This window comes from Talpa europaea, assembly GCF_964194135.1.
Source record: "Talpa europaea genome assembly, chromosome: 9".
Lineage (NCBI taxonomy): Eukaryota > Metazoa > Chordata > Mammalia > Eulipotyphla > Talpidae > Talpa > Talpa europaea.
In genome coordinates this window covers 28467191-28490376 of record NC_140076.1, presented here as the reverse complement: position 1 = coordinate 28490376, position 23186 = coordinate 28467191, and the positions used below count along the sequence as shown (strand labels likewise).

Here is a 23186-nt window from a genome sequence, read left to right as displayed (position 1 = left end):
TACCCCTACCCCTGCCCATGGTTGGAGCACAGCTTTAGCTTTGTCCTTGCATCAACGTTTCTGAACCACAGATTAGGAAATGACTCCAACTGAAGCCTGAGTGGTTTGGGGATGGGAAAGTAGCAAAGAGGCTCACCTGTCTTGTTCTCTAGTCCTATACCCAAGGATCCCTGGGTCAGTGAGGGTGCTACCTTCCAGTGAAACCCCACTGCTGTGGTTACACCCAAGTTTGGGTTTGTGTCTGTTTTTAGTGTGCAGTGTCTGTGCCCCACTCTCCCAACACCCCTCTGGCCACTCAGAGACTCACAAGGCTGGGTCTTGGAGGGACCAGAGTAGGCAGTATACCCAGTACTAACCTTCAAGATCAGCTCCACCACTTCTGTGTGCACCAGCCCATGCACAGGCTCACCATTGACATGAGTGATGAGGTCACCCTGGCGAAGCCCCGCCTCACTGGCTGGACCTCCATCTTCCACGTGCTGCCCCAGGGAGAGAACAGTCCTCAGCCTGGAGTCTGAGCATGAAGTAGGGGGCCTGATTCTGCTCATCAAGTTGTGTCCTCCCCACCCCTCCCCAGTGTGGGCAGGGACACGCAGGTCTTAGTACCCGGAAGGCAGAGAAGAGATAAAAGTGGGAGCCAACAGAGATGGTGGCCAGACATACCCACACCATGTGGTGCACAGTGTAGACATCCGAGTCACCCATGTAGACACGGATGGCCCGCAGAGTGAAGCCATACTTTTTGCCAGCTCGATGGATGATGATGGGTGGTCTTGAGCTGCTGAGGGCTGGCAAGAAGTCCCTGCTTGGAGAAGAGTCCCTGGATGATGGGTTCGATGACTGGGAATGTGGGGACATGGGGCTGGCCAATGGAGAGCAGGTGTGGTGTTCTGGGGAAGGACAAGCTAGGACTTAGTGGTCAGAATGCTGGCCTGGCCCATGCTCCCAACCCAGGCCCCTGCCTAAGGTGTTGATTCCAGGATAGCTCTATTTACTGAGAGATCCTGAGCCCAGGTTATGTTTCCCCTACAGCTTCTAGTTTTGTTTTGTTTTGTTTCCATTTTAAAAGGTTTATTAGGAAATGGAGAAAGAAAAAGAGAGAAATCTGCATAGTCACAGGTGGGCAGGAGAGCTGCTCCCCTACATCTTCTAAGCCCTCTTGTGTACCCAGACCCTCTCAGACCCCAAGAGATGGAGGTGATAGGGGATGGCTGATACCATTTACTGAATGTTTATTCATACATATCAGGGATAAGGTCTTTGTATGTATTTAAATGTCACAGTTAGCCTAGGAGTGACTACTATTAATATTCCCCATTTTTTGATGAGGAACTTGAGACTTGGAGGGATTAAGCAATGTCTCCAAGGTTAAAAGTCATTTAGCGAAAGAGCCATGATTTGAATATAAGCTCTCTGTCTCAGCTGACCTCTCTCTCCCACACACACAACCCCAACACCAGAGCATAACTTTAGAGACGCTAGATTATAACAAAGGAGCAGTAGTGAAACACAGCCCCTCAACACACCATGCAGATGCACCTGCCAGACCCACAGAGCTTCCAACACCCTTCTGTGAATTTTATCCTAGTTCCCTGGGGACCTCACCTGAAGGGATGAGGAGAGACAGGGTTGTGGCTGAGGCGGACTTGATTACTTTGTTGATGGGGCGAGCAGACCGTTTTTCTAGAGAGTCCCCAGAGAGTAGCCGGTGGCGGGCCCTGCGCACAGCCAGGTCACTGATGGCCTTGGCTGTGGCTCCCTCAGCCAGCTGCAGGGTTCCACGTCCTCCTTGTGACTCCATAGCTGTGGACCCAAGTGAGCAATGAGACCTGCACTGCAGCTGAGTCTCCCCTCCCTGTCTCCCTGCAGTATCCTCGAGTCTAGGCCCTCTGACCACCTGCTATGCCACACCTGGACTAGAACCATTGTTCTGGCCAACAGGCTCTTCATCCAGCTTTAGCCGCTGCTCCACAGGTCGTTCAGGGACAGGTCCAGATACTCCCTCCCCAGACAGGGGTGTGAGAAATCCTGTACCCTCCTGCTGCTGTCTCCTGGGGGTGCTGCTAGCCTCATCAGGGCCCTCGGAGAAGCGAGGCACATCCAGGAGACCTGAGCAGTGGCGTCGCACTGTCAGTGGAGGGCTTGAGTCACTCTCTGTATGGGACGACTCAGACACCGACAGCCGCTTTCGCAATCTGCAAGACACACGGCCTTGGGTGAGATGACCCAGGCAGTCTCCCTCCTCCAGCCCAGGCTTCCTCAGGGGCTAACAAGAGTTCTAAATCCCAGAACTTTTCAGATATTCCTCTAGGAGCTTGTTGGGCCCCTTGTTGGGTGTCCCCGGGTGGCCTGGTGCTAAGTCTCAGTGCTATCACCACTGTGGTCTGAGTTCAATGCCCCAGATGGCACAGCAGACCTCCCCTGTCTTGCCCGCTGCTCCCCTCAGCAGTGTATGTCAGTAGATCTGCCTGTTCTGCTCCCCACTCTGTCTCTGGTGAATCCTCTCACTCCCGCCTACATACCAGTTCTTCTATGCATAAATAATTAAAAAAAAATAACTAAAAGCCCCTTGCTGCCACTAGTACTCCTCCCTAACAGCCAACTCTTGCCCATGATCTGTGACAACTGATGGTTGGTGTGTGGGCCACCATGGGTGAGCTCTGGGTGCTCACATCTCAGGAGAGCCAATCACCCAGCTCCGGTCTCGGCCCTTCAGTCCTGCCAGGCCATCTGATCGGTCCTCCTTCTCCTCACTCAGGCTGCGCTTGGTGGGAGGTGGTGTCCGGCGTTCCTCCAGCAGAGAGAGTCGCTCCATGCTACTGTACACCTGTGGGCACAGAAGATGTGCTGGGATGAGCTCCAACAACCACACTTCGCAAGGAGCAAAAAGTATTCTTGGCACCTGAGATCTAGGACTGTAAACCAGTTCTTTCCGTCACACACACACACACACACACACACACCACCACCACCCCCCCCCCCCCAGCTGAACATTCGAAGCAACAGCTATTCCACTGGACTGACCTGAGCTCACCCTAGCATTTCCTACATCAGGGCTTGCAGTGGTTCTAGAAGCACCTGTCATATATAAGCCCAGTCCTTTCCTCCTCTTTTCCTAGGGCAGTCCCATTACCATCTGCCCCAGACACATCTCTCCCCACCCCCTCTAGTCTGTTTTGCCTAGTCCAGGCCTCTCTGTTGTACCTTGCTGAACCTTGGAGAGCAGGAAGAGAACTGACGGATCTCAAGGTAGCCATCCTCACTCACTTCCTCCTCATCCTCCGAGTCTATGTGGTGGTATCTCTCCGAGCGGGCTGAGTCAGACAAACAGGACAATCCCCTGCAGAGGTTGCTGGGGGTGGTCTCCTTTTGACCCTACCAGACCTCAGCAGGGCCTGTAGAAGTTGCTCCCAATGTCAAGTTTAGGGAACACATTTATTTCTGGACCAACAGGCAGGATCTCTGCACCACTCTCCCTTTCTTCCCTCCTCCCCGCCCTGGCCCCTTGGCCTTACTGTCAAAGTAGCTGGTATCATCCTCTGATTCCAGCTGGGGAATAAATTCAGCCTTCTGGCGAAGCAGTCCTGTCCAATCCAGACCCGTAAAGAATGGGTGCTGCTTCACCTCATAGGCGCCTCCTGTGGGCAGGGAAGGCATGGGCAAAGCTATGGAGTCCAGTCAGCAAATTCAGTGAGAACCCAAACCTTGAGAGGCTAGGCCTAGAGGCAGAGCTTCTAGTACCTTTCCTCTGCTGCCTACAGGGATCAGAGCACTTTCCGGATCCAGAGGACTGCCTACCTCAAGTCTGACCCTTCCAAGAGGTAAGACAAGTTAGTGGGGCCTGCCCTACCTGTACCCAGTCTCTCCAGAGGGTTCTGATGGAGCAGTTTAGAGGTGAGGTCCTGGGCATCTGGTGGCAGTGCATCATCCCCTTCAGGCCACACAATCTCATCTGGAGAGTCATGAGGGGTAAGGAAAAGGAGGGAGATTAGAGAAGAGTCTCAGAAGTTGTGGGCAGAGTATAAAGGAAAGGAGGCCAAATGGGCCCAGCCCAGAATTCCTGAAAGTCCAGCTTAGGATCCCAGTCTCTAAGTGCTACAGGTTCCTCTACCCCTTGGGGGACTTCACACACCCTAGACCATGGCTTGCTCTCTGATCCAGGGTAGGAACTGCAAAGCCATACTGCTGTGCTGAAGCTCCAGTTGACCTTGCCTTTATAGCCCAGACGTAGGTACACACACATACACAGAACTCACACTCACAGGACATGCATGTACGCAACATAGCCACATGCATGCATACACGGGAGATACATGAACACGAGCAGAGCAAGTTCCAAGGAGACAGACAATGTGTTCATGAGCACACACAAGCTGCACCTAAGAGGCAAACCACACCAGTCATGCACACACATGAATCCAGAACAAGAACTCATAAGCCTCACAGGTAAACCATTTTGTGGATCCAGGCCGTGTCTCTGTGGGTCAGGGTGGTGATACCTACCACTGATCACTTGTCCAAAGAGCTCCTCCGGAGTGTCTCCAAAGAAAGGGACGCAACCCACCAGGAACTCATACAGGATTATGCCCATGGCCCACCAGTCCACTGGCTTCCCATAGCCCTGTCGCAGGATCACCTCAGGCGCAATGTACTCCGGGGTCCCGCATACCTAGGTGCAGAGAAATCAGGCTGGCTTAGCATCTTGAGGCAGCTCATCAGCCTGACAGCTGGAGCAGTGGGGTTGTTCCCACCTCTGGAGCAGAAAATCTATGAATGAAGACCCAGTTTACTTTAATGAGGTGAAGATCAATGGGATTTCCAGGGTACTAGTTAGAACTGCTGGAGTAAGTTTATGTATTTCCTAATTAGCCAAAACATCTAATTCTAATCTGGACTCACCACTCTCTGTTCCCCTTCCTTCTGTTATCTGATTCCCACAATTGGCCGGTCCTCCAGTCTCACACAGAACAGATCCTACCAGTTATATGACTAATATACGGACTTGTAAACAATCCCTATGTGATATGTCAAATCAGGGAATGTCCAGAGGCCACTCTCAGAGGCTGGGCCACAGTCTAACAAAAACTTAAAGCTATATTCTTAGACTCAGCGCCAGGAAAGCCTGTACTTGACGTAGGAAGGCTAAGTTGTTAAGCTCTGATCTCACATCAGTCTTTTGGAGTGTTGGCTGTTATAATACCTATTTTATAGCATGGCCCACTGTATCTTTCAAACATGCTCTCTCTCTCTCTCTCTCTCTCAATGCCTCCCTGGAGCCCAAAGGTGGAAATGAACTCCCAGTCTTTGTGTCTAGCTACAGGGTAAGCATATGGCCCTGTCCTTATTCTGAGGCCTGGAATCAACCCCCAAAGTCTCAACTGTCCTTCCTTACCTGCTTGTCCAGGAACTCCCGTGCATCCTTTTCAATGTGGCCCTCATACAAGTTTGTCGTCAGACTCATGAGGCCAATTTTAGAAAGGCCAAAGTCAGTGAGCTTGATGTGCCCCATGGATGTAATCAGAAGGCTGGGAAACCAGAGAAACAAGCCGTAAGTTATTTCCTGGTTTCCTATGGGTGCTGATTTTAGTATATGCTAAATTTTCTCATATAGGCATCCACAGGGTTACTATGGGGTATAAGCAGTATATCTTCAGCAGGGAGACAGGCAACCATAAAAGAATAAATAGCTCTGGCTTTGTGAGCACTGCATTCTGCATAAGCACTAACTTGCCATTCAGCCATTCCCCCAATTCATGTGTATTTACTCCCCTCAAATGTGTTCTATGATGGGAGCAGGTAACAGCCAGGTGAGGAACAGACTTTCCTCCACAGAGCAATCAGCCTCACCTGAGGGCATGAGCTATCCTCAGTGCCCTTCCCTGAACTTGGGTGACACCATACCTGACCTAGGAAGAGGGAAAAGGGGTACATAATCTTGTTGCATGTCCACTTCTGGTCTTATAAGGGGGGTTGCTTGGAAAACTAGACATAAGTCCTCACAGAGAATTGCCTCTTGTCCCTTCATATAACTCTACCTGAGTCATTTTCTTCTGTGTCAAAGGCTTCATTTGCTACCCATTTATTCTATGATTTCCACATCAGTATCTCTAGTCCTGACTTCTATGAGCTCCATGCCTACTAACTGCCCAGATATCTTACAGGTACCACAAACTCAACTTCCCAGACAAAGTCATGCCTCCTAAGTGGTTCCTCTTCTCAGTGAAAAGCAATTTCTACCCCCTGAGGTCTGTGATAAATGTTTTATTGATTGTTGATAAAATATTCTGGCTCCTGGAAGATCTTACATAGTACATAACAGAACAAAGGTAGCTATTATCACGCTGTTTTTTGTTTGTTTGTTTGTTTGTTTAGAAGTGGGATACAGGCCAGATTCACAGGGTGGTGAGAAGATTCACCAGAGAGAGCAGCGAGCAGAACAGAACAGGCACATGTACCAAAACACACTGCTGAGGGGAGAAGCGGGCGAGACAGGAGAGGTCTGCCATGCCATGTGGGTGGCTCCCAGCCGGCCGGGAATTGAACTCACACTGCAAAGGCTGAGGACAGCTTCACAGCACTGCACTCAACCCCCTGCGCTACCAGGGAGGCTCCTATCACCCTGGCTTTTTTTTAAAGAGGAAGAACATGAGGCTCAGGTTTAAATGACAGAATGGAATTCGCAGAGTTAAAGAGTGGCCATTTGAACTCAAGTCCATATGTCAGTACCACTTTCCACTACAAAGTCTTTATCACTGTGCACCAGTCCTAATCTGGAAACTTCTCTTTCCAAGCCCCACTTCTACCATATTGTTTCTTTTCTACTTCCCAACACTATCCCTTTGTTCACCATCCCGACTCTGTTCTGGTGCAGGCATTGTTGATTTTGGTCTGGTCTACAGTAATGGCCTCCTTGTCTTTTTCACTGGCAATTATCTTCCTAATCAAAAACAAAATCTGAGCATGTTATTCAGTCATACCTTTGGTTGATAAAGACACTCGAGGAATCTTTAAAACCTAAACTTAACAGGCCTCCCTGGTGGCACAAGGGGTTAAGCATCGCACTATGAAGCAATCCGCAGCCTCTGCAGCCTGAGTTCCACCCCTGGCCAGCCAGGGAGAAACCACATGGTGAAGCAGACCTCTCCTGTTTCACCCGCTGCTCCCCTCAGCAGTGTATTTCAGTCAGTCTGCCTGTTCTGTTCCCCACTCTGTCTCTGGTGAATCCATTCACCCCCCACATTTCTGGCCTGTACCCCAGCTCTTGCATGCATAAATAAATCTTTTTTTTTTTTTTAAAGAGGCATGTATTTTATTTATTTATTTGTTTGTTTGTTTGTTTATACATGCACTGGGTACAGTCAGAAGCGCGGGAGGGTGAGAGAATTCGCCAGAGCGGGGAGCAGAGCAGGCAGAAGGACCGAAGCACACTGCTGAGGGGAGCAGCGGGCGGCAGGAGAGGTCTGCGCGCCATGTGGGACCCTCCTCCGGTGGCCGGGGAGCAGCTGGGGATTGAACCAGCACCGTGGAGGTCGCGGGGAGCTTGGCAACCCAGCGCTCAACCCCTGCGCCACCGGGGAGGCCCAAATAAATAAATCTTAAAAAAAAAAAAACCCTAAACTTAACAGAAAGACCCTTGGGGATCTAATTCCTGCCTATCTCTCTTGCCTACTCTTACTATTCTATTTATTATTCTCTAACAATAATCTCAGCATCAGCCATCTGGTACTATTTGTAGTGCTGGAGTGGGACACATTCTCTCATGCTGCTGTGCCTTTGCAAATATTGCTCCCCAGTTTTACAAAGCTTCGCTCACCCCTTTCCACCTCATGGCTTTGGAGAACAGCCTATACACAGATATTTCTGATTCCCATTTTAGACTTAAGATCTTCAGGGTAGGGGTCATAGAGTAGGGACTATATTTATAGCCCAGAACACAGTGCTTGACACAGAGTAGATGTCAGTAAATGTTGGGATACATCTGCTAGATGTGCTATTTTGCTCCTGCTTGACTTCTTGAACAGTGATACTGACTCTTACGTGTCACCCAAGCCTTACAATGTCCTTGTCAGATCTTGTTGGCAATGGTCTTTGCATGGGGTTGTCAGGAAGTACTAGGCCTAGATGGACACCTACATGAGCACTGTGTCCTAGCAGCCATTCTGGGATAGTGTTGACATGCAGTGCCTGTCTCCATTTATCTAGAGATACAAAAGAAAGACCTTGGATATGGGAACCAGATAGTGTGCGTACTTGTCAGGCTTGAGGTCACGGTGCACGATGCCGTAGTTGTGTAAGTACTCCAGGGCTAGCATAGTTTCTGCAAAGTACAGACGCACCATGTCCACAGGCAGAGCCCCAATATTCTTCAGCAGAGTGGCACAGTCTCCTCCTGCAACAAGCCCAGGCCATCATGAAGGAGTGATCCAGTTCCCTACTCTAGATGGTCTCAGGCTTATAGTCTCTGAGGTGCCTATCTCTGAGGAGATAGCCTCACAGAATATCCTTGTGCCAGAGCCTATGATTCATTAGTTCCTTGCCGCTGGCATAGGTGGGATACAGTGTGGAGGGAAGTAGGACATAAGGTGAATCTGCCAATGGCTTTTGAGGCCAGAGAGGTAAAGATCCCAACTCTCCATATCTGTAAGCTGACTTGTAGGAACAGGACTAAATTATTTTCAGATAGGAATCCTACATCCAACCCTGGGCTTCTGTGGTTCTGCTGCCTCCTTTGTTCCTGCCTGAGGCACCGGTGGTGTGTACAGGACTCTACAGCTGATGAGCTGATACTTCCTATCCCAGAGTGGCTCTCACTGCATCTGACAGGGGCAGTTTCATGGCAGCTAATATTCTAGAAGCCCTTGTGAAGGACAAAAAGTCTTGTGCCCACCGAGGCAAAAATGGTCTCCAAACTCCTAAGGCAGAAACCAATGCCAAAGAGAGACTGGGAAGCTGGGCCCTGAAACTTCACCCCATATACCATGCTGTTGATTCAAACTCAGTGCTGAATCTCGGATTGTAACTTGGCCTCCACACCAGGCCACCTTTTCCCCCAATACCTTCCACATACTCCATCACCATGCACAGGTGGCGCTTGGTCTCAAAGGAGCAGAACATGCTGACCACAAAAGGGTTCTCGGCAAAAGTAAGTATGTCGCGCTCCACGAAGGCCTGCTGGATTTGGTTCCGTAAGATCAGGTTCTGCTTGTTGATCTTCTTCATGGCAAAGCGCTGCCGGGTGGACTTGTGCCGCACCAGAAACACAGCCCTGGGAAACATAGCCCATCCCGTCCTCCCATAGGCTCTCAGTGCCAGAGCTGTGCACTCCACCACCCAGAGCCAGATGACCACACTGCCTCCTATCATGCCTTACAAAAGCATCAAACAAAGCAACAGGGATATGTTTATCAGTGAGGACTGGGGTACACTGACTCTTCAATTCCTTAATATACCAAGCCCTGAGGACTTAGTTCAACCCTCCCCCAGAGCTCTGGAGAAGAGGGGTACTATCAGGAGGAATGGGAATATTGCCGAGGAAAGGCACAATGTCAGATGTCAGAGGAAACTGAACTTTTGCTTCTCTGGGAGACTTTAGGGAGGGCGCAGGTCCATCCTGAAGCATCTGCTCCTGAGAGAATTGAGCATCATATATGTCTAGAAGGAAGAACCTAAGGACTGACAGTGCTAGTCCCAGCCAAATTTTGACCCCTGCCTTTACCCATAGGCGCCATTGCTGATAAGCTTAATGGTTTCGAAGTCCTCTTCAGAGGGTGTCTTTTTGGATGTCAGAGATGTCCCCCGGCCCTGGAAGGTAAGGGAAAAGGCAGGAGGTAGGCTTATGTTTGGGGAAGCAGTGGTTCCATCATCAGCTCAGTTTTTTACCTTGCTGCAGCTTCCTGCTCATTCTTCCCCAGGAGCTCAATGACTTCTCAGATTATGTAGGCAACCACCCACCCCCGAACCCCTCCTTCAAATATTCTCTGAAAGAGAATGCACAGCCTTTGCCTCATAGGGCCCAGACTCCAAGATTAGGGCAGGAGTTCACAGTCTTTACCTCAATGGAATCATCTGTCTCTGGGGTGTCAGGACTGTCATAGCTGCTCAACTGGGTCATTTCTAGAAACAAAGCAAGGATATAAGAAGAAATGGCAATATCAGGCAATGGCAGGTATCTCAGCAGTCCACTCATATCACATGATAGGTGCATGCAGGGTAGGCACTAATGCTTTGTGCACCAGATTGGGATGTAAATCCAGTTCTGTGGCTCTGTCCTCAGTGCAGTCAGTCACAACTTTTGGACCAGGAAATTAGCCAATTGATCTTGCCACTCCTGTTTCCAGACCCCAGTGCCATTCACAAGGTGAGGCAAAATTTATAGTTTCCCTCAAACTTTGGGACAATTCCTGAAAAACAGGGCCCAAACCTGGGTTATTAATACTCATCTTGGTAAGGACTGCTTTGTCAGATGGGGTTGGAAAGGAGGAAAGGCAGGAGCACAAAAAATATAGACCAGGACTGGAAGCCAGGGGCTTGGCATAATACCTGGAAGAATGGTGTTATCTTTTAAGCCCTCGGACCACCCCAAAGACACTTGTAAAATGAGGGGAGGCAAATAATGCAGAGAGGTGATCTATTTTGAAAATGAGATTGTGGTCTTTTGTTGTTTACCGCTTTTGATTTCAGGCTCTAAATTCAACCAATCGAGGCAATCAGAGGCAATCCAGATTGCGTCATGTTATGCAGATGATGGAAACAATTCCAAAGGAAGGGATGTTTTATGAGAGAATACACAGTTTCTCTTATAGCCTTGAGAACCTGATTCTAGGTTGTGTCCATATCCAATCTAAGCCTCTTCTCCAAGTAGCTTCCCTGCTTCTAGACCTTGTTTGCTATGGGGCCTCTTTGCAGCCACCAAGCAGTATGCTCACCCTCTAGGGGATCCCGTGTGAGGCCCAGTTGGCTAACGATGTAGCGGGGAATGTCACATTTAATCCCTTGTCCCTCTTTGGCGTGGCCCTCAGCTGCTTCTAACAGGTGGTAGAACTCTTCAGGGTCAAACTCCTGTACCAGGGGAGAGAAGTAGTCAGCGGTGAGTGCTACAAGGGAAGGCAGCTGGTTTCTCTGGCTTTACAGTATATACCCAGAGTAGGATAGACAAGAAGACTTTCTCTTGGTGATGGGGCACCTCTTCCCCTTAATACCCAGAAACAACATGATTCAGGGATAAGAATGTCGACAAAGCTTACAGGTCACTTCTAAATTTGTCACACTAAGCAAATGCTGTCTTCCCAGCAATTGGGTTTCAACTGAGTTTAGTCTATCTCAACTGGTCCCAAGCCCTCTGCCTTCAGATGTCACTGTCAGGTATGTTCACACCCAACCCAGAGGACCAGTCCTGGCACACTCTCAACGATGGTTCCTAGCCCTGGTAGTACATGCATGTGTTCAGATACTTTCTGAGCACGTCTTGTGTGCTAGGACTAGGGGACCCATGTGGAACAGAGCATAGCAGTCCCTGTCTGCATGGAACACATAATAATGAGGGATCCAAGTACTAAGTGCCCACCAAATGCTGCACTCTGGGCTAAACCCTAGCAGTACCTATATAACCTCAGTGAGGAAATTAAGGCTCATAGAGGTATACTGATCTGTCCATGGTCACAGAGGTAGGAAGGAACAGAAAATCAGCATTCAATCCTAGTCCTGACTCCATGAAGCTGTTTAATTCTGGACTTCATGTTCCTGAGGGAGAGGCCCTTGGCTTGACCACAACCCCATCACTGCTGCTTTTTTCCCCTCTGGTCTTGTTACTTTAGAGAAGTATACCCCCATCTAATCTCAATATAATATAGCCAAACCTGGAAGTCCTTTTAATGTTTTATCCTTAGTTCCCATCTAGTCAGAGTGTCTACCTCATAAGTATCTATCTCCTCATTTCTGTTCTCCTACCTCTGTTCTAGTTCAGGCAACTCCCATCTCACATGAACTGCTTTAAGTACCTCTGCACTTATTTCCCTGGCTCATCCTGCCCTCTCTTCCAATTCACTATCTATGCTGCAGTCAGAGTCATCTTTCCTAGAAGTAAATCTGATGGACTACTACTCAGAAATAAATAGGAACCAGTTAATGATACATGCAACACGTATGAATCTCAAAACAAAACAAAACATGCTGAATGAAAGAAGACATGTAATTTCTTTTATATGAAATTGTACAGAAGACTGACAATAAGTTGTTACCTGAGAGTGAGGGCAAAGTGGAGAGGGAAAACAGATTAACTCTTGCAAAGAGGTACAAGGGAAATATTTTTTTCCATTAAAATAAACAACAAACCTTTATTCTAATTTTTAAATTTTTTTAATAATTTATTTTATATAATTCTTACATCATTTTTCATTTTTACACAATGTATGCATTTTCATTTTGGTTATATTCCCCATACAATTGCACCCCCCCTTATTTTGACCCTAATCCTTCCTCCTTATTTTGTCAGTGTATTTTCCAGGTTTATCCCTCATCAATTTCTCAAAAGCACTCTGTACTCTCTCAAATGCCCCTTTTTATGCCCCATACCTGGCAAACTCATAATTATGCCTCAAAGCACCAAATGAGCCTTATGTCCTCTGGGGAGTTTTCAAGGAGTAAAAGAGCCCTTCCTTCAAGTTCCTGTTATACCTTGTACTTAACTCAACCATCATATTTCTTGCAATATCACACATATTATTCATACCAAACCAACTCTAATTCCACTATAGAGGAAGCTTCTTAGGACCAGGGACAGTTTTATTCCTGTTGTATATCCAGTGTTTAGCATAAAGTAGGTACTCAGGAAAGTGTTGCTAAATGATTAAATGAAGGTGTCCCCTCAGGACCATTCGTTTTTCCTCACAGGAACTCCTTTGGTTCCCCAGTGCTTTCATATTCTATTTAAATAAGTACATTAGCAGCAGAAATGGAAGTAGCTTTGCTGTTTGTATGCTACTTCCTTTCCAGCTTCTACTCTCACTCTTCCAATCCCTTCACTGTCCCAGGGTCCACTCACCAGGCATTCCAGGAGACGAGCTGGGCGGGCAATGACAATCATCAACTTTTTCACCAGCTGCATCACAAAAGCCACTTCTGAGCTCTCTGAACGCTCATGAGCCTATAGAGAAGACAAAGGTTGCTTAAGTAATCCTATAGCCCATTGTGGTTGAGCTATTGCAATATTTCAGATGAAAAAGGCAAAGTCAAGGCAGTAAGTATGGCGAGGAATGGACAGATGGACCATTTCAGAGGTAGTAGACTGAGTAGGCTTGAGGTGTGAAAGAAGTGAATATAGAAGGTTAAATGCAATGTCAGTTTTAAGGACATTTCAGTAAACTCCAAAATGAAACAGGAAATACAAAAAGATAAGCAGTTTGAGAATAAGTAAGGAAAATATTACATTGCTCTAAAGAGAAAAGGCAGGAAGATAGAAAAATTGTTTTCGACATGTAGAATTTCAGGTACCTTCACTAGATTCTTTCTTGGGTATTTGTTCAGCCCAAGAAGAAAATTTCTCTTTTTCATAGAAACTGCTCTGATTTAGAGAAGTCACATTTGTATTGTGTGGGTGCATCTTTCCTATCTCCAATAGATGACCAGTGGGTTACTTTCTTAGGGATTTGAAAATGGGTGGAAAGACAACTGTTAATGTCAGCGTTGCAAAACTGTATAATCTACTCTTTAGTGAAAAGGGATGGTGATATCCACCAAAGGGTAGAGAAAAACTGAAATCACAGGAGGAGGGTGAATACTTTATGGGCTTTGCCCTTGGTCCTTTTCAAGGGTTGCTGGTATTCCTGTCTTCAATTCTTTGTCTCTTTATAATTAGTTTTCCTTTCCTGATCAAACTATTCTGAGTTGGCTTTCTATTACTTGAACCAAAAATACTAACCAATCGGGGGAAGTCAAAGTGGAGGGGCCCAATAAGCAGCTGGGAACAATGATCTGGAACTCAGCAGACACGGGTGGGAGGGAGTCATCAGTGTAGGTATGAAATCAGGGAGCAGATGAGGTTGACAAGGAAGAGTGTGAAGAGAAAGAGCAGAACAGACCCTCAGGATGGTCCACCTTGGAACTCCAGCATTTGAGGGATGGGCAGAGAAGGCACATGTGGAAAGGCATCACGATGGAGATAAAAGTGTCATGACAACTGGAGGTTGGGGGTGGGATGCAAGGAGAAGTACTCACTGTATAAAGTTGTGTAAAAGGGGGAAGAAACGTGAGTACTGAAAGAGCTCATAGGATTTGACAATTAGCCAATTAGTTACTTGGTGACTTTTGCCTGAAATAGTTTCGGTGAAACAGTGAGAAAGGAAAATAGAATGCAGAAGACTAAATAGAGAATAGGTTGAAAGAAAAACAGCACGAGGACCATTTAAAAAACTGGTTATGAAATGAAGAGAGAGAATGGGAAATATGGTGAAATCTTATTTATTTTTTTTAAACTTGGCCCAAATATCAACTCTGTGAAGCCTCATTGACATTCCTTGCTTCATGCTCTTATGCATGTGCACATGAACAAGAACTCCTCCCTTTTCTATGTCTCCTGGAGTCTGCTAATGCCATATGGTACTATCATATCACGTTTCAATTAGTTGGCTGTCTTCTATAGCTACACTGTAGGGTCTTGTGAGTGATGAGGCTGTGTCTTTTTTTTTCCTTCAGATGTTAAGTCTAGCACAGTGCCTCTTACACAGCAGATGTCAATCAATGATGGTTGACTAAGTGTTCGTAAATGTATGATCTTATTTTGTGGAAAAAGACAAACCTGTGCTTGAGTTCTAGCACTGCTACTTAAGAGTTTCTTTGGACTAAGCCTCTTTAGGCTTCATCTACAGATTTAGGGAATAATAATAGTATCTTTCTATAGTGCTACTGTGAAGACTGAATTAAAATAATTACAACCACTTCCAAATTTCTAACTTTTCAAATTTATCTACCAACTTTCTCCTGCAGGTAGCTTCACTCTCATCTTGCCATCTACTTTATCTGCAATTCCTGGGGTGAAAGATTTCCTTTACACATACTTAGAGAGACTGTTTATACTGGTTCCTAGGTCTAGTGAACTTCTACCTACTTATCAAAACTCAACTTTCCCCAATCTCTCCATGCAGTCTGCACATCCTCCTTTGTCTCAGAACTCACCTCTACTTAGTGTTCATCAATCATACTTACTATGGTAAACAAAAGAGATAACTCATACAGGATACTCAGTGTGGTGTTTGGCACACAGCATATACTTCAATAAAAAACAGTTGTAATTAAAGATATGTTTTTGGGTCTGTAGACCCAGGAAATAGCAAGTTTCTTGAGTTAGAAAGTGCTCTGAATGAGTTAGAACCTGCACTGAATATGTTTTTCTCACTATACTGCCGGGGCCCAAGGAATTAGGAAAAAGATGAATGCATTGGCTACATATCCAGTACACTTCCTATAGCACCAAACGACCTACTCCCAGGGACAATGAGTCTGGTCAAATGCCTGAAGGTTTTGGGAAAGGCCCTGACTTTAGCATTTTATTTTTATTTTAATAGTTCTTTTTTTAAAGATTTATTTATGCATACAAGAACTGGGGTACAGGCCGGAGGTATGGTGGGGGGGGAGAGGATTCACCAGAGACAGAATGGGGAACAGGCAGGCTGACTGAAATACACCACTGAGGGGAGCAGTGGGTGAGCCAGGAGAGGTCTGCTGCGCATGTGGGTAGCTCCCTGGCCAGGGATGGAACTTGTGCTGCAGAGGCAGATAGCTTCATAGGTTGCGTCCTAACCCCTTATGCCACCAGGGAGGCCCGACTTTAGCATTTTAGAAGATTAATTTTAGATGTACAAGCAAATTTGGAAGTTACCCTAAGTAGAACTTTATTTTTATTATTTTTTTAAGATTTATTTATTTTTTTACATAAGAGCTGGGGTACAGGCCGGAGGCGCGGGAGGGTAAGAGGATTCATGAGAGACAGAGCAGGGAGGAGAACAGGCAGAAGACTGAAATACACTGCTGAGGGGAGCAGGGGCGCGACAGGAGAGGTCTGTCATGCCATGTGGGAATCTCCCTGGCTGGCTGGGAATCGAACCCGTGCTGTGGAGGCTGCAGACAGCTTCACAGTGCTGCGCTCAACCTGCTGTGCCACTGGGGAGGCCTTATTTATTTATTTATTTATTTAAAGATTTATTTATTTATACAAGCACTGGGTAGTCAGAAGCGCGGGAGGATGAGAGAAGTCACCAGAGCCAGAGGGGAGAGCAGAGCAGGCAGACTGACGAAGCACACTGCTGAGGGGAGCAGCGAGCAGCAGAAGAGGTTTGCACGCCATGTGGGACCCTAGCCTGGCGGCCAGGGATCGAATCAGCGCTGCAGAGGCTGCGGGCAGCTTCGCAACCCAGCACTCAACCGCTGCACCACCGGGGAGGCCCACCCTATTTATTTTTTTAAAGATTTACTTATTTATGCATACAAGAACCGGGGTATAGGTCAGATGTGTGGGAGGGTGAGAGGATTCACCAAAGACAGAGCAGGAAACAGAACAGGCAGACTGAAGAAATACACTGCTGAGGGGAGCAGTGGGTGAGACAGGAGAGGTCTGCCATACCATGTGGGTATCTCCCTGGCTGGCCGGGATCGCACCTGAGCTGCAGAGGCTGCAGACAGTGTCACAGCACTGCCCTCAACTGCCTGCGCCACCAGGGATACCCCCTAAGTGAAACTTTATAGACCTGATGCTGTGACCCCTTATTCCTACTCATTGTTGGAGAACTGTTAGAAAGTTATTCTTGAACAGAAAGACATGGCTGCTAGTGATTTTCATGGGACTTTAGCTTTCTCAGCTTCTATTTCTACAATGTCTGAATTTAAGCATTCTGAAATTAGAAAAAAAAATTTGTAGAAGGAAGTACTTTTTCACCTATTAAAACCTTTCTCACTATACTCTCGTCCACTGGGCTAGTTTGCCTTCTAGGGGACAAGAACCATCTGCTGCCTATTATATATAAGAAATCTTCCAATATTTCACAGTAATAATCTAGAACCATTTTTTACATTCAACAGTTCCCTAAATTAAAAAAAAAATATTCCCTGTTCATGATTTCCAGACTAACATAATAAAGTTCTATTTGATCAGTAGCCCCAGGCTCAGAGCTCATCTGGTGCTATACCAGAGCAAGGTCATAGGTCTGAAAGTGAATAAAGGGTTCTGGACTGAGTCCTAGTGAGGAAGATAGAGCTCCTTGCCCAAAAACGTTATTGATGGCTTACTGGAGATTCATAGACAATCAAACACCAGAGCATGATTCAGTGACTAGGAACTCAGTGTATGATTTGATCTTGACTGCAGCTGGATAACTTTACCTGTCAAGCCTGTCAGAGACTTTTCATACTGGATAGGATCATGTATCTAACAGATGAACCCATAGGGCAAGTCTCAGCCTGCTTTCTCTTGGCTAAGGAGAAATGATATTACACCATAATTTCTATTGGAAGAGAGGCAACTACAGTCACTGGGTCCACTTTTTTGGCTTTCATTTATAAATATCCCAGTCAAAGACTTATGAATACTACCGCTCTTGGAGTCTCTGGCAGAGTAATACATACTTGGATTGGATTTAGAAAAAGGATTACAGAATTGAGTTCTTTTGATATCAAGTAGGCTTCTCTTAGTAATGCAGAAGAGGAGGAACCCCATGCATCAGCACCATACTTGGGGGTGGGCCCTGCACATTGGTAAGGAGACCTGTGGTGGTGAGCAGGCTGAGAAGACTGGGATCACCACTAATGCCTTACTCCAATCTTAGGATTAATAATCCACTAACTATGTAGAGAATTCACCAGAGTCCCAGCATACGGACACTTACATCTTGCAGAAGTTTCTCTAAATTCTCTTGAAGTTCGTAGAAATAATGTGATGTAATGAGGCCACTCCGAGATTTATCCAGGCAATCTCGGGCCATCTCAATCACCTGATGCTGAATAAAGCTCAAGGCTCCATCTGCCAAAGGCAACACACTATCTGGAGTGTTGGAGGAAATGAATTCTGCTAGACGCTCTTCCATTTGTGCAGTGGCCTGGTAATAAAAGCAGAAAAAGTTATACTTCCTTCTAGTTCCACCTCAGTTGGAGCTAAGCATGAAGAACATGATCAAGGAAAAAGGCTCCGTGATCCTGGTTTCCTGATGTTCCATTTGCAAAACCTGGTAACTGAAGACCTGAAAAGATCACCTTTAAATCAAACCAAAACATTATAATCAAGGTCCCCTATCATCTGGTCATGTCTATCTTTCCCACCTCTTAAAGGGCGTGTACTTTTGCTCTAAGGACACAGAATTGTTTGCTGTTTCCTCTTCCTTATTATGTTGTTCCATGCTTGATTATGTTATTCTTTGTGTGAGGCTTTTTCACCCTGCCAGGCCTGCCTGGCAATCTCCTATTACTCCTCCTAATCTCAGTTTAGGCAGCATGTATCCTATAGGAAGTCTTTGATTCCAGGCAAACTAGTGTTTCCTTTCCTCTGAGCTTCCAGTGGACCTCCCAACTGTATAAACTTAGTATATGGATGCAGCTGGTTTCTAAGCCTTTCTCTGGACTAGAAATTTTGGACTGGGAATTTCAAGTCAGATAGAGCTTGATTTATCTCAGGATTCTCTTACTTGACCTTAGGAACCAACTGAGCTAAGTGGTTATTCAGAAAATGTTTATTGGAGGTGTGAGCCTACCTGGATCCCTAGCAAAGCAGAATAGGGTTCTGGCTTAGAAGCTTATTGAAGCCCAAACACACACCAGTAAACAAGTTCCTACTACCTATGTAGGACTTGGACTTCATTTGTTTACTATCTGGTGGCAATTTCTGATTCCCAGTGTGAGTTTAGGCAGAAGTATGTGTGGTATATACATACATACACACCTATGGAATGTGTGTGCAGGAAGAGAGAAGAGAGAGAGAAGAGGGATGGGAAGGAATCAATACATTTTAACAGTTCACTTTACATGGATAACTTGGTGACATGCATATAAAACAACCATGCAATGCTAGAGTGACAATAAGACGACAAATATATAAGGAAGAGGAGGAAACATGTACAGAATAATAAATTTCTTTATAAAGGACAAAGCATAGCAAAAGGCTTTCTTAGCTGTTTATTCTGTCTCTCCTCACTCCTCACTCTTATTCTCTAATGTTCACTTCAAGGCCAGAAAGCATAGAACAACAGGTTAAGCAGAGAAATAATGGGCAATACTAACTGCCTATTTACTATGTTCTGAGCACAGTTAGAAAGCTTAATGTTTATTAATCTTTACAAACTCCCTCTCATTATCTGAAATTACAAATAAGGCAAATGAAGCTTAGAGAAGTTAAATAATCTGTCCAGGGTCATATAGCTAGTAAATGGCAGAAGCAGTTTTGAACCCAGACTGTATGGTTCCAGAGTCTATGCTCTTCCTTACTGCTTGCCTCACTGTGTATGTCAAGAGGGAAGACAAGAGCTTCACACCATTTCCTAAGCCACCCAGGTGTGTCTAGGAGATTGTACCTGAGTCTAGAGAAAGTATACTCCCAGAGGAGCAGGGGGCTACAAACCACATACTCTAGATAAACAGGTAGCCTAAGGGAGGTCTGGGTAGAGGATGAAGAAATGCTTGAGAACTTCATGCTTGATTATGCCTATGTCAGTCAGTCCTCTAGTTCTCAGACAGAGCTGGCTATGTTCTGCAGGAATAGGACCTATCATTAAAAGGCCTAGTCAGAGTGTACAGGGGTGTGGTGTTCAAAACAAATGCAAATAAGATGCTAGTTTCACATACAAACAGAGTCATAGCCAAACTGCAGTTATGAAAACTTTCTCAGCTATCTCAGGATAGTAACCTACCATTCTCTCTCATCATATTCCTAAAAACACATATCCAAATGTAAGTAAACAACTCTGAGACCTCTCTCAACTTACCGTTGCCTCTCGCATATTACCTGCCAATCCAACATAGCCCTGTCTTTGCACTCTCTGGTTTCCAGCAATGAGGTACTACTTAAGAATCTGCATTGGACAAAGGTACTCTCAGAAGGCAACCTATTCTGACAGACCCTGGCTTGCAGATCCTGATGTACATTTGTAGAAACATGGTCTCTAATTCTTTCCTTCCCATTACCATATGGGGGAGAGAACATCTTTCTGTTATTTCCCTCCAGATGGTTCTCCCATAGGGAGTTGAATAGAGGCTTTGAAAGGACAAGTCTCAAACCCACCATCTGCCTTCCTCTCAAATAGTCTGGAAGCCCCTGTGCTTGAGCCCTCTTCCTCGTGGATGCCGTTCTGTTCTTGATTACCTCTAGAGACAGAATTCCATCCCTTCACTGTATCTTTCCACCTCTTCTGTCTTGGGGCTGGCTGTAGGTAGTCATTATCAGGGCATTACCAGCTTCCTTTAAAATAGATCCTTACCTTAGGGAATCTTTCTTTGTATACATGATTCATCATTATTATTTCACTGTCAAAGGAAACTGGGGACCGTCCAGGACTAAATAAGAAAGAAAGAACTGTTACTTCAGTGCTATGGAACTACAGAGGAGAAAAAATGGCCATCCCAAGAGCCCCTGCCCTCCCATTGTCTATTGTACCCCACACATTCCCACTTAACAAGTGCTGAGTTCTAGAGTCTTTCTTATTCCTAAAGTTGCTAGCACACCTGTTCTGCTCAAAATGATTTTACCTGAAGTTAGGCTACCTTTCTGTAAGAAGTCTGGCTTTCAAGAAGACCCCTGCCAAGGCCTTAGAAGGCCTGAAAAATATATCAACACTCAAGCCCACTGGTGCCTTTCCTAGGATGACCTCCCCCAAAACATGACTCTCTGGGTCTACTTCACTTTGGCCAGTGGGACTGAGTACAACCCAACATGTGTTAGGAATTAAATTAAATCAAACCACCACCAAAGGAAGACACCTTTTTCTAAACAAGCTGTAGTCAATGGGGTTAACTTGTCTTCTGATTAGGGGACGAATGAGGTCAATTCAGCTTGCAGTAAGTTATAACCTTGGGTCAATTCTTCCCCTTAGCCCATGTATGGTTACATCCCTATAAAGGATTTCAAAGTTTGAGCCACACAAGTGAATGAATATTTGGGTCCTACCCAGTTTGGTACCCCTGACATGTGATCCCAGCTGAGGGAGGTTCAGAACTATTCCTCTCTACCCTTCCTCCCTGAAGTGGGCTGTGGTCTGCCTGCTGATTCAGTGCATTTTACCAAATATTAAAGAGTAATACAGCAGGGATTACAATTTGCAACTGCAAATGGCCTAGAAGGTACCCTTTAATCTGAGGGGGTTGCGATACAGGTAGACAATGGGGATCCACACTCTACTCTCATTTATATTTTTAATCCTTTACACTGCATTCCTAGTAATCATCTTCATCACTGGGTAAACCTGTACCAGTCTTTTGAGGTCTGGCTCAGCTCACTCCTGATGCCTTATGCTTGCAGTGCCAATATTACCTAAGGGGATTCTTCCTGGGAAGCACTGCTCCTCTGGAATCCAACCCTGAACATTCGTTATTTCCCAGGAATCCTGGAAAATTGAGCTCAGACATTAAAACCATGCTCATTTTAATCTCTACCCTATCTTAACCTGGGATTTTGGCACATATTTAACCATAATGTCAAAGAGAAGAGCCAAATTATTAAGGGAATTCACAGTTAAATCAGCTATTAAGGTTTGTTTGGTTAGATGAGCACATGTGATTCAGGGAAATGAGATTCAGATGGGTATTTAATTTTGCCTCTTGAATGGGCTTCTTTCCCAAGTGGGTCACAAATGTCTTCACAACAACATTTTTAGCTGCCTGAGTTCATATACTCTTGGTCTCTGGGTTCTGCAGGTAGGTAACCATCAGAATTGACAGTATTACTCTGTTTTTACTGAATGGAGTCTAAAGTATATAACTATTGCCAACAACTTTCAAAGAAAAAAGAGAGCACCAACTAGACAGCATCTTCAGGTGCCTCTTGGGCTAGTAAATTGATCTGTATGTGAGGCAAAAAGGGCTTGAGCTTAGTTAGACCAGATTCATGCAAGTCGCGCCAATGTACTATGCCAGGGGTTGGCTACTAATAGCCCATAGACCAAATGTGTCCCACTGCCTGATTTTATAAATAAAGCTTATATAAAGTCTGTGGGTGTGTTCACACACTAAAATAGCAGTATGGAGCTGCCACAAAACCTAATTACTATCTTGCCCTTTATAGGATGTTTACAGTTTCTGATCCTATGCAAATAAACTGAGTTCCACATGTACTGTGACAATGGGCAGGGTGTACCCCTTACCTGAGGCTGCGGGAGCGGGGCCGCATGGCTGGAGACTGCCGGCCCTCCTCATCTGGTACACTCTCTGTGCTGAAATGCTCGGTCAAAAAATGCAGCTCATCGGCTGTAGGCTGGAAAGGCAACTGGTGTAGCTTTTCCTGTGAGGAGCACGAAGACTAGAAGGAAAAACATTTTAAAAATAGCCTTAAAGACCAGTCTGGGGCATTCCAGGAATGGAGAACTGAAATGGCCAGGACTTCCCAGTTAGGTGAATCCAAAGTCAACACAAAGCAGGTATCTCTCCCTTGCTCCCTTCAACCCTCACTGTGCTTGACTGCATTCACATCGACCCCCTTAGTGTTTTTCAGTCCTAAGGAAGTCAAGATTCAAGAGTCTTCATGAGTCTGTGGTGAACACAAACGAGGTGATCATGACCTGGTGCTGCAGGTCATCCATGTTCACTGACATGGCTCCAGTCAATACCAAATCCTGGGCTCAGCAGCCTTAACAAGCTGCTGCCTGCCACTTACTGCTCACACCACAAACAGCAGCACAGGCCAGGCTGGGGTATCCCAACATTTAGAAGGCCATGAGCCATCCCTGTCAATTGGTCTGTGCAGCGTGGCCAGCTCCCAACTCTGTGCATTGTACAAGGCGTTTGGTTAGAATCCAAAAGGTGGTATGTTTTAAAGTATCCAAATGAAATAAACTGGAGTAATTTGTTTAGTCTATTAAATTTTACTGAACAGGAGTATATGTATGTGTGTTTAATAAAAGTACCTGTTTCAGTAAAGGATTATGGGGAATGGGGTATTTACCAGGGAACAATTTGAAGTTTAACAGCTGCCAAAAGACTAATGAGATCTATAGATTAATTTAAGA

The 23186-nt window shown here is 45.8% G+C and overlaps 1 protein-coding gene across 5 annotated transcripts in view; it reads right to left on the bottom strand.

Moving 5' to 3' along the window:
- Positions 1-23186, bottom strand: part of MAST2 (microtubule associated serine/threonine kinase 2) — a 139323-nt gene that overhangs the window by 2353 nt on the left and 113784 nt on the right. For all 5 annotated transcript variants that reach the window (XM_084244121.1, XM_084244120.1, XM_084244122.1 and 2 more), the window contains 19 exons: positions 22326-22480; positions 20448-20523; positions 17871-18080; positions 13040-13141; positions 10926-11058; positions 10052-10113; positions 9716-9801; positions 9057-9265; positions 8251-8389; positions 5393-5525; positions 4504-4669; positions 3851-3952; positions 3516-3638; positions 3205-3314; positions 2673-2827; positions 1912-2195; positions 1606-1803; positions 664-890; positions 357-479 (listed from right to left, as the gene is read on the bottom strand). In XM_084244121.1, the coding sequence (XP_084100247.1) occupies positions 357-479; positions 664-890; positions 1606-1803; positions 1912-2195; positions 2673-2827; positions 3205-3314; positions 3516-3638; positions 3851-3952; positions 4504-4669; positions 5393-5525; positions 8251-8389; positions 9057-9265; positions 9716-9801; positions 10052-10113; positions 10926-11058; positions 13040-13141; positions 17871-18080; positions 20448-20523; positions 22326-22480 (2793 nt within the window). The remainder of the gene's footprint in view (positions 1-356; positions 480-663; positions 891-1605; positions 1804-1911; positions 2196-2672; positions 2828-3204; positions 3315-3515; positions 3639-3850; positions 3953-4503; positions 4670-5392; positions 5526-8250; positions 8390-9056; positions 9266-9715; positions 9802-10051; positions 10114-10925; positions 11059-13039; positions 13142-17870; positions 18081-20447; positions 20524-22325; positions 22481-23186) is intronic.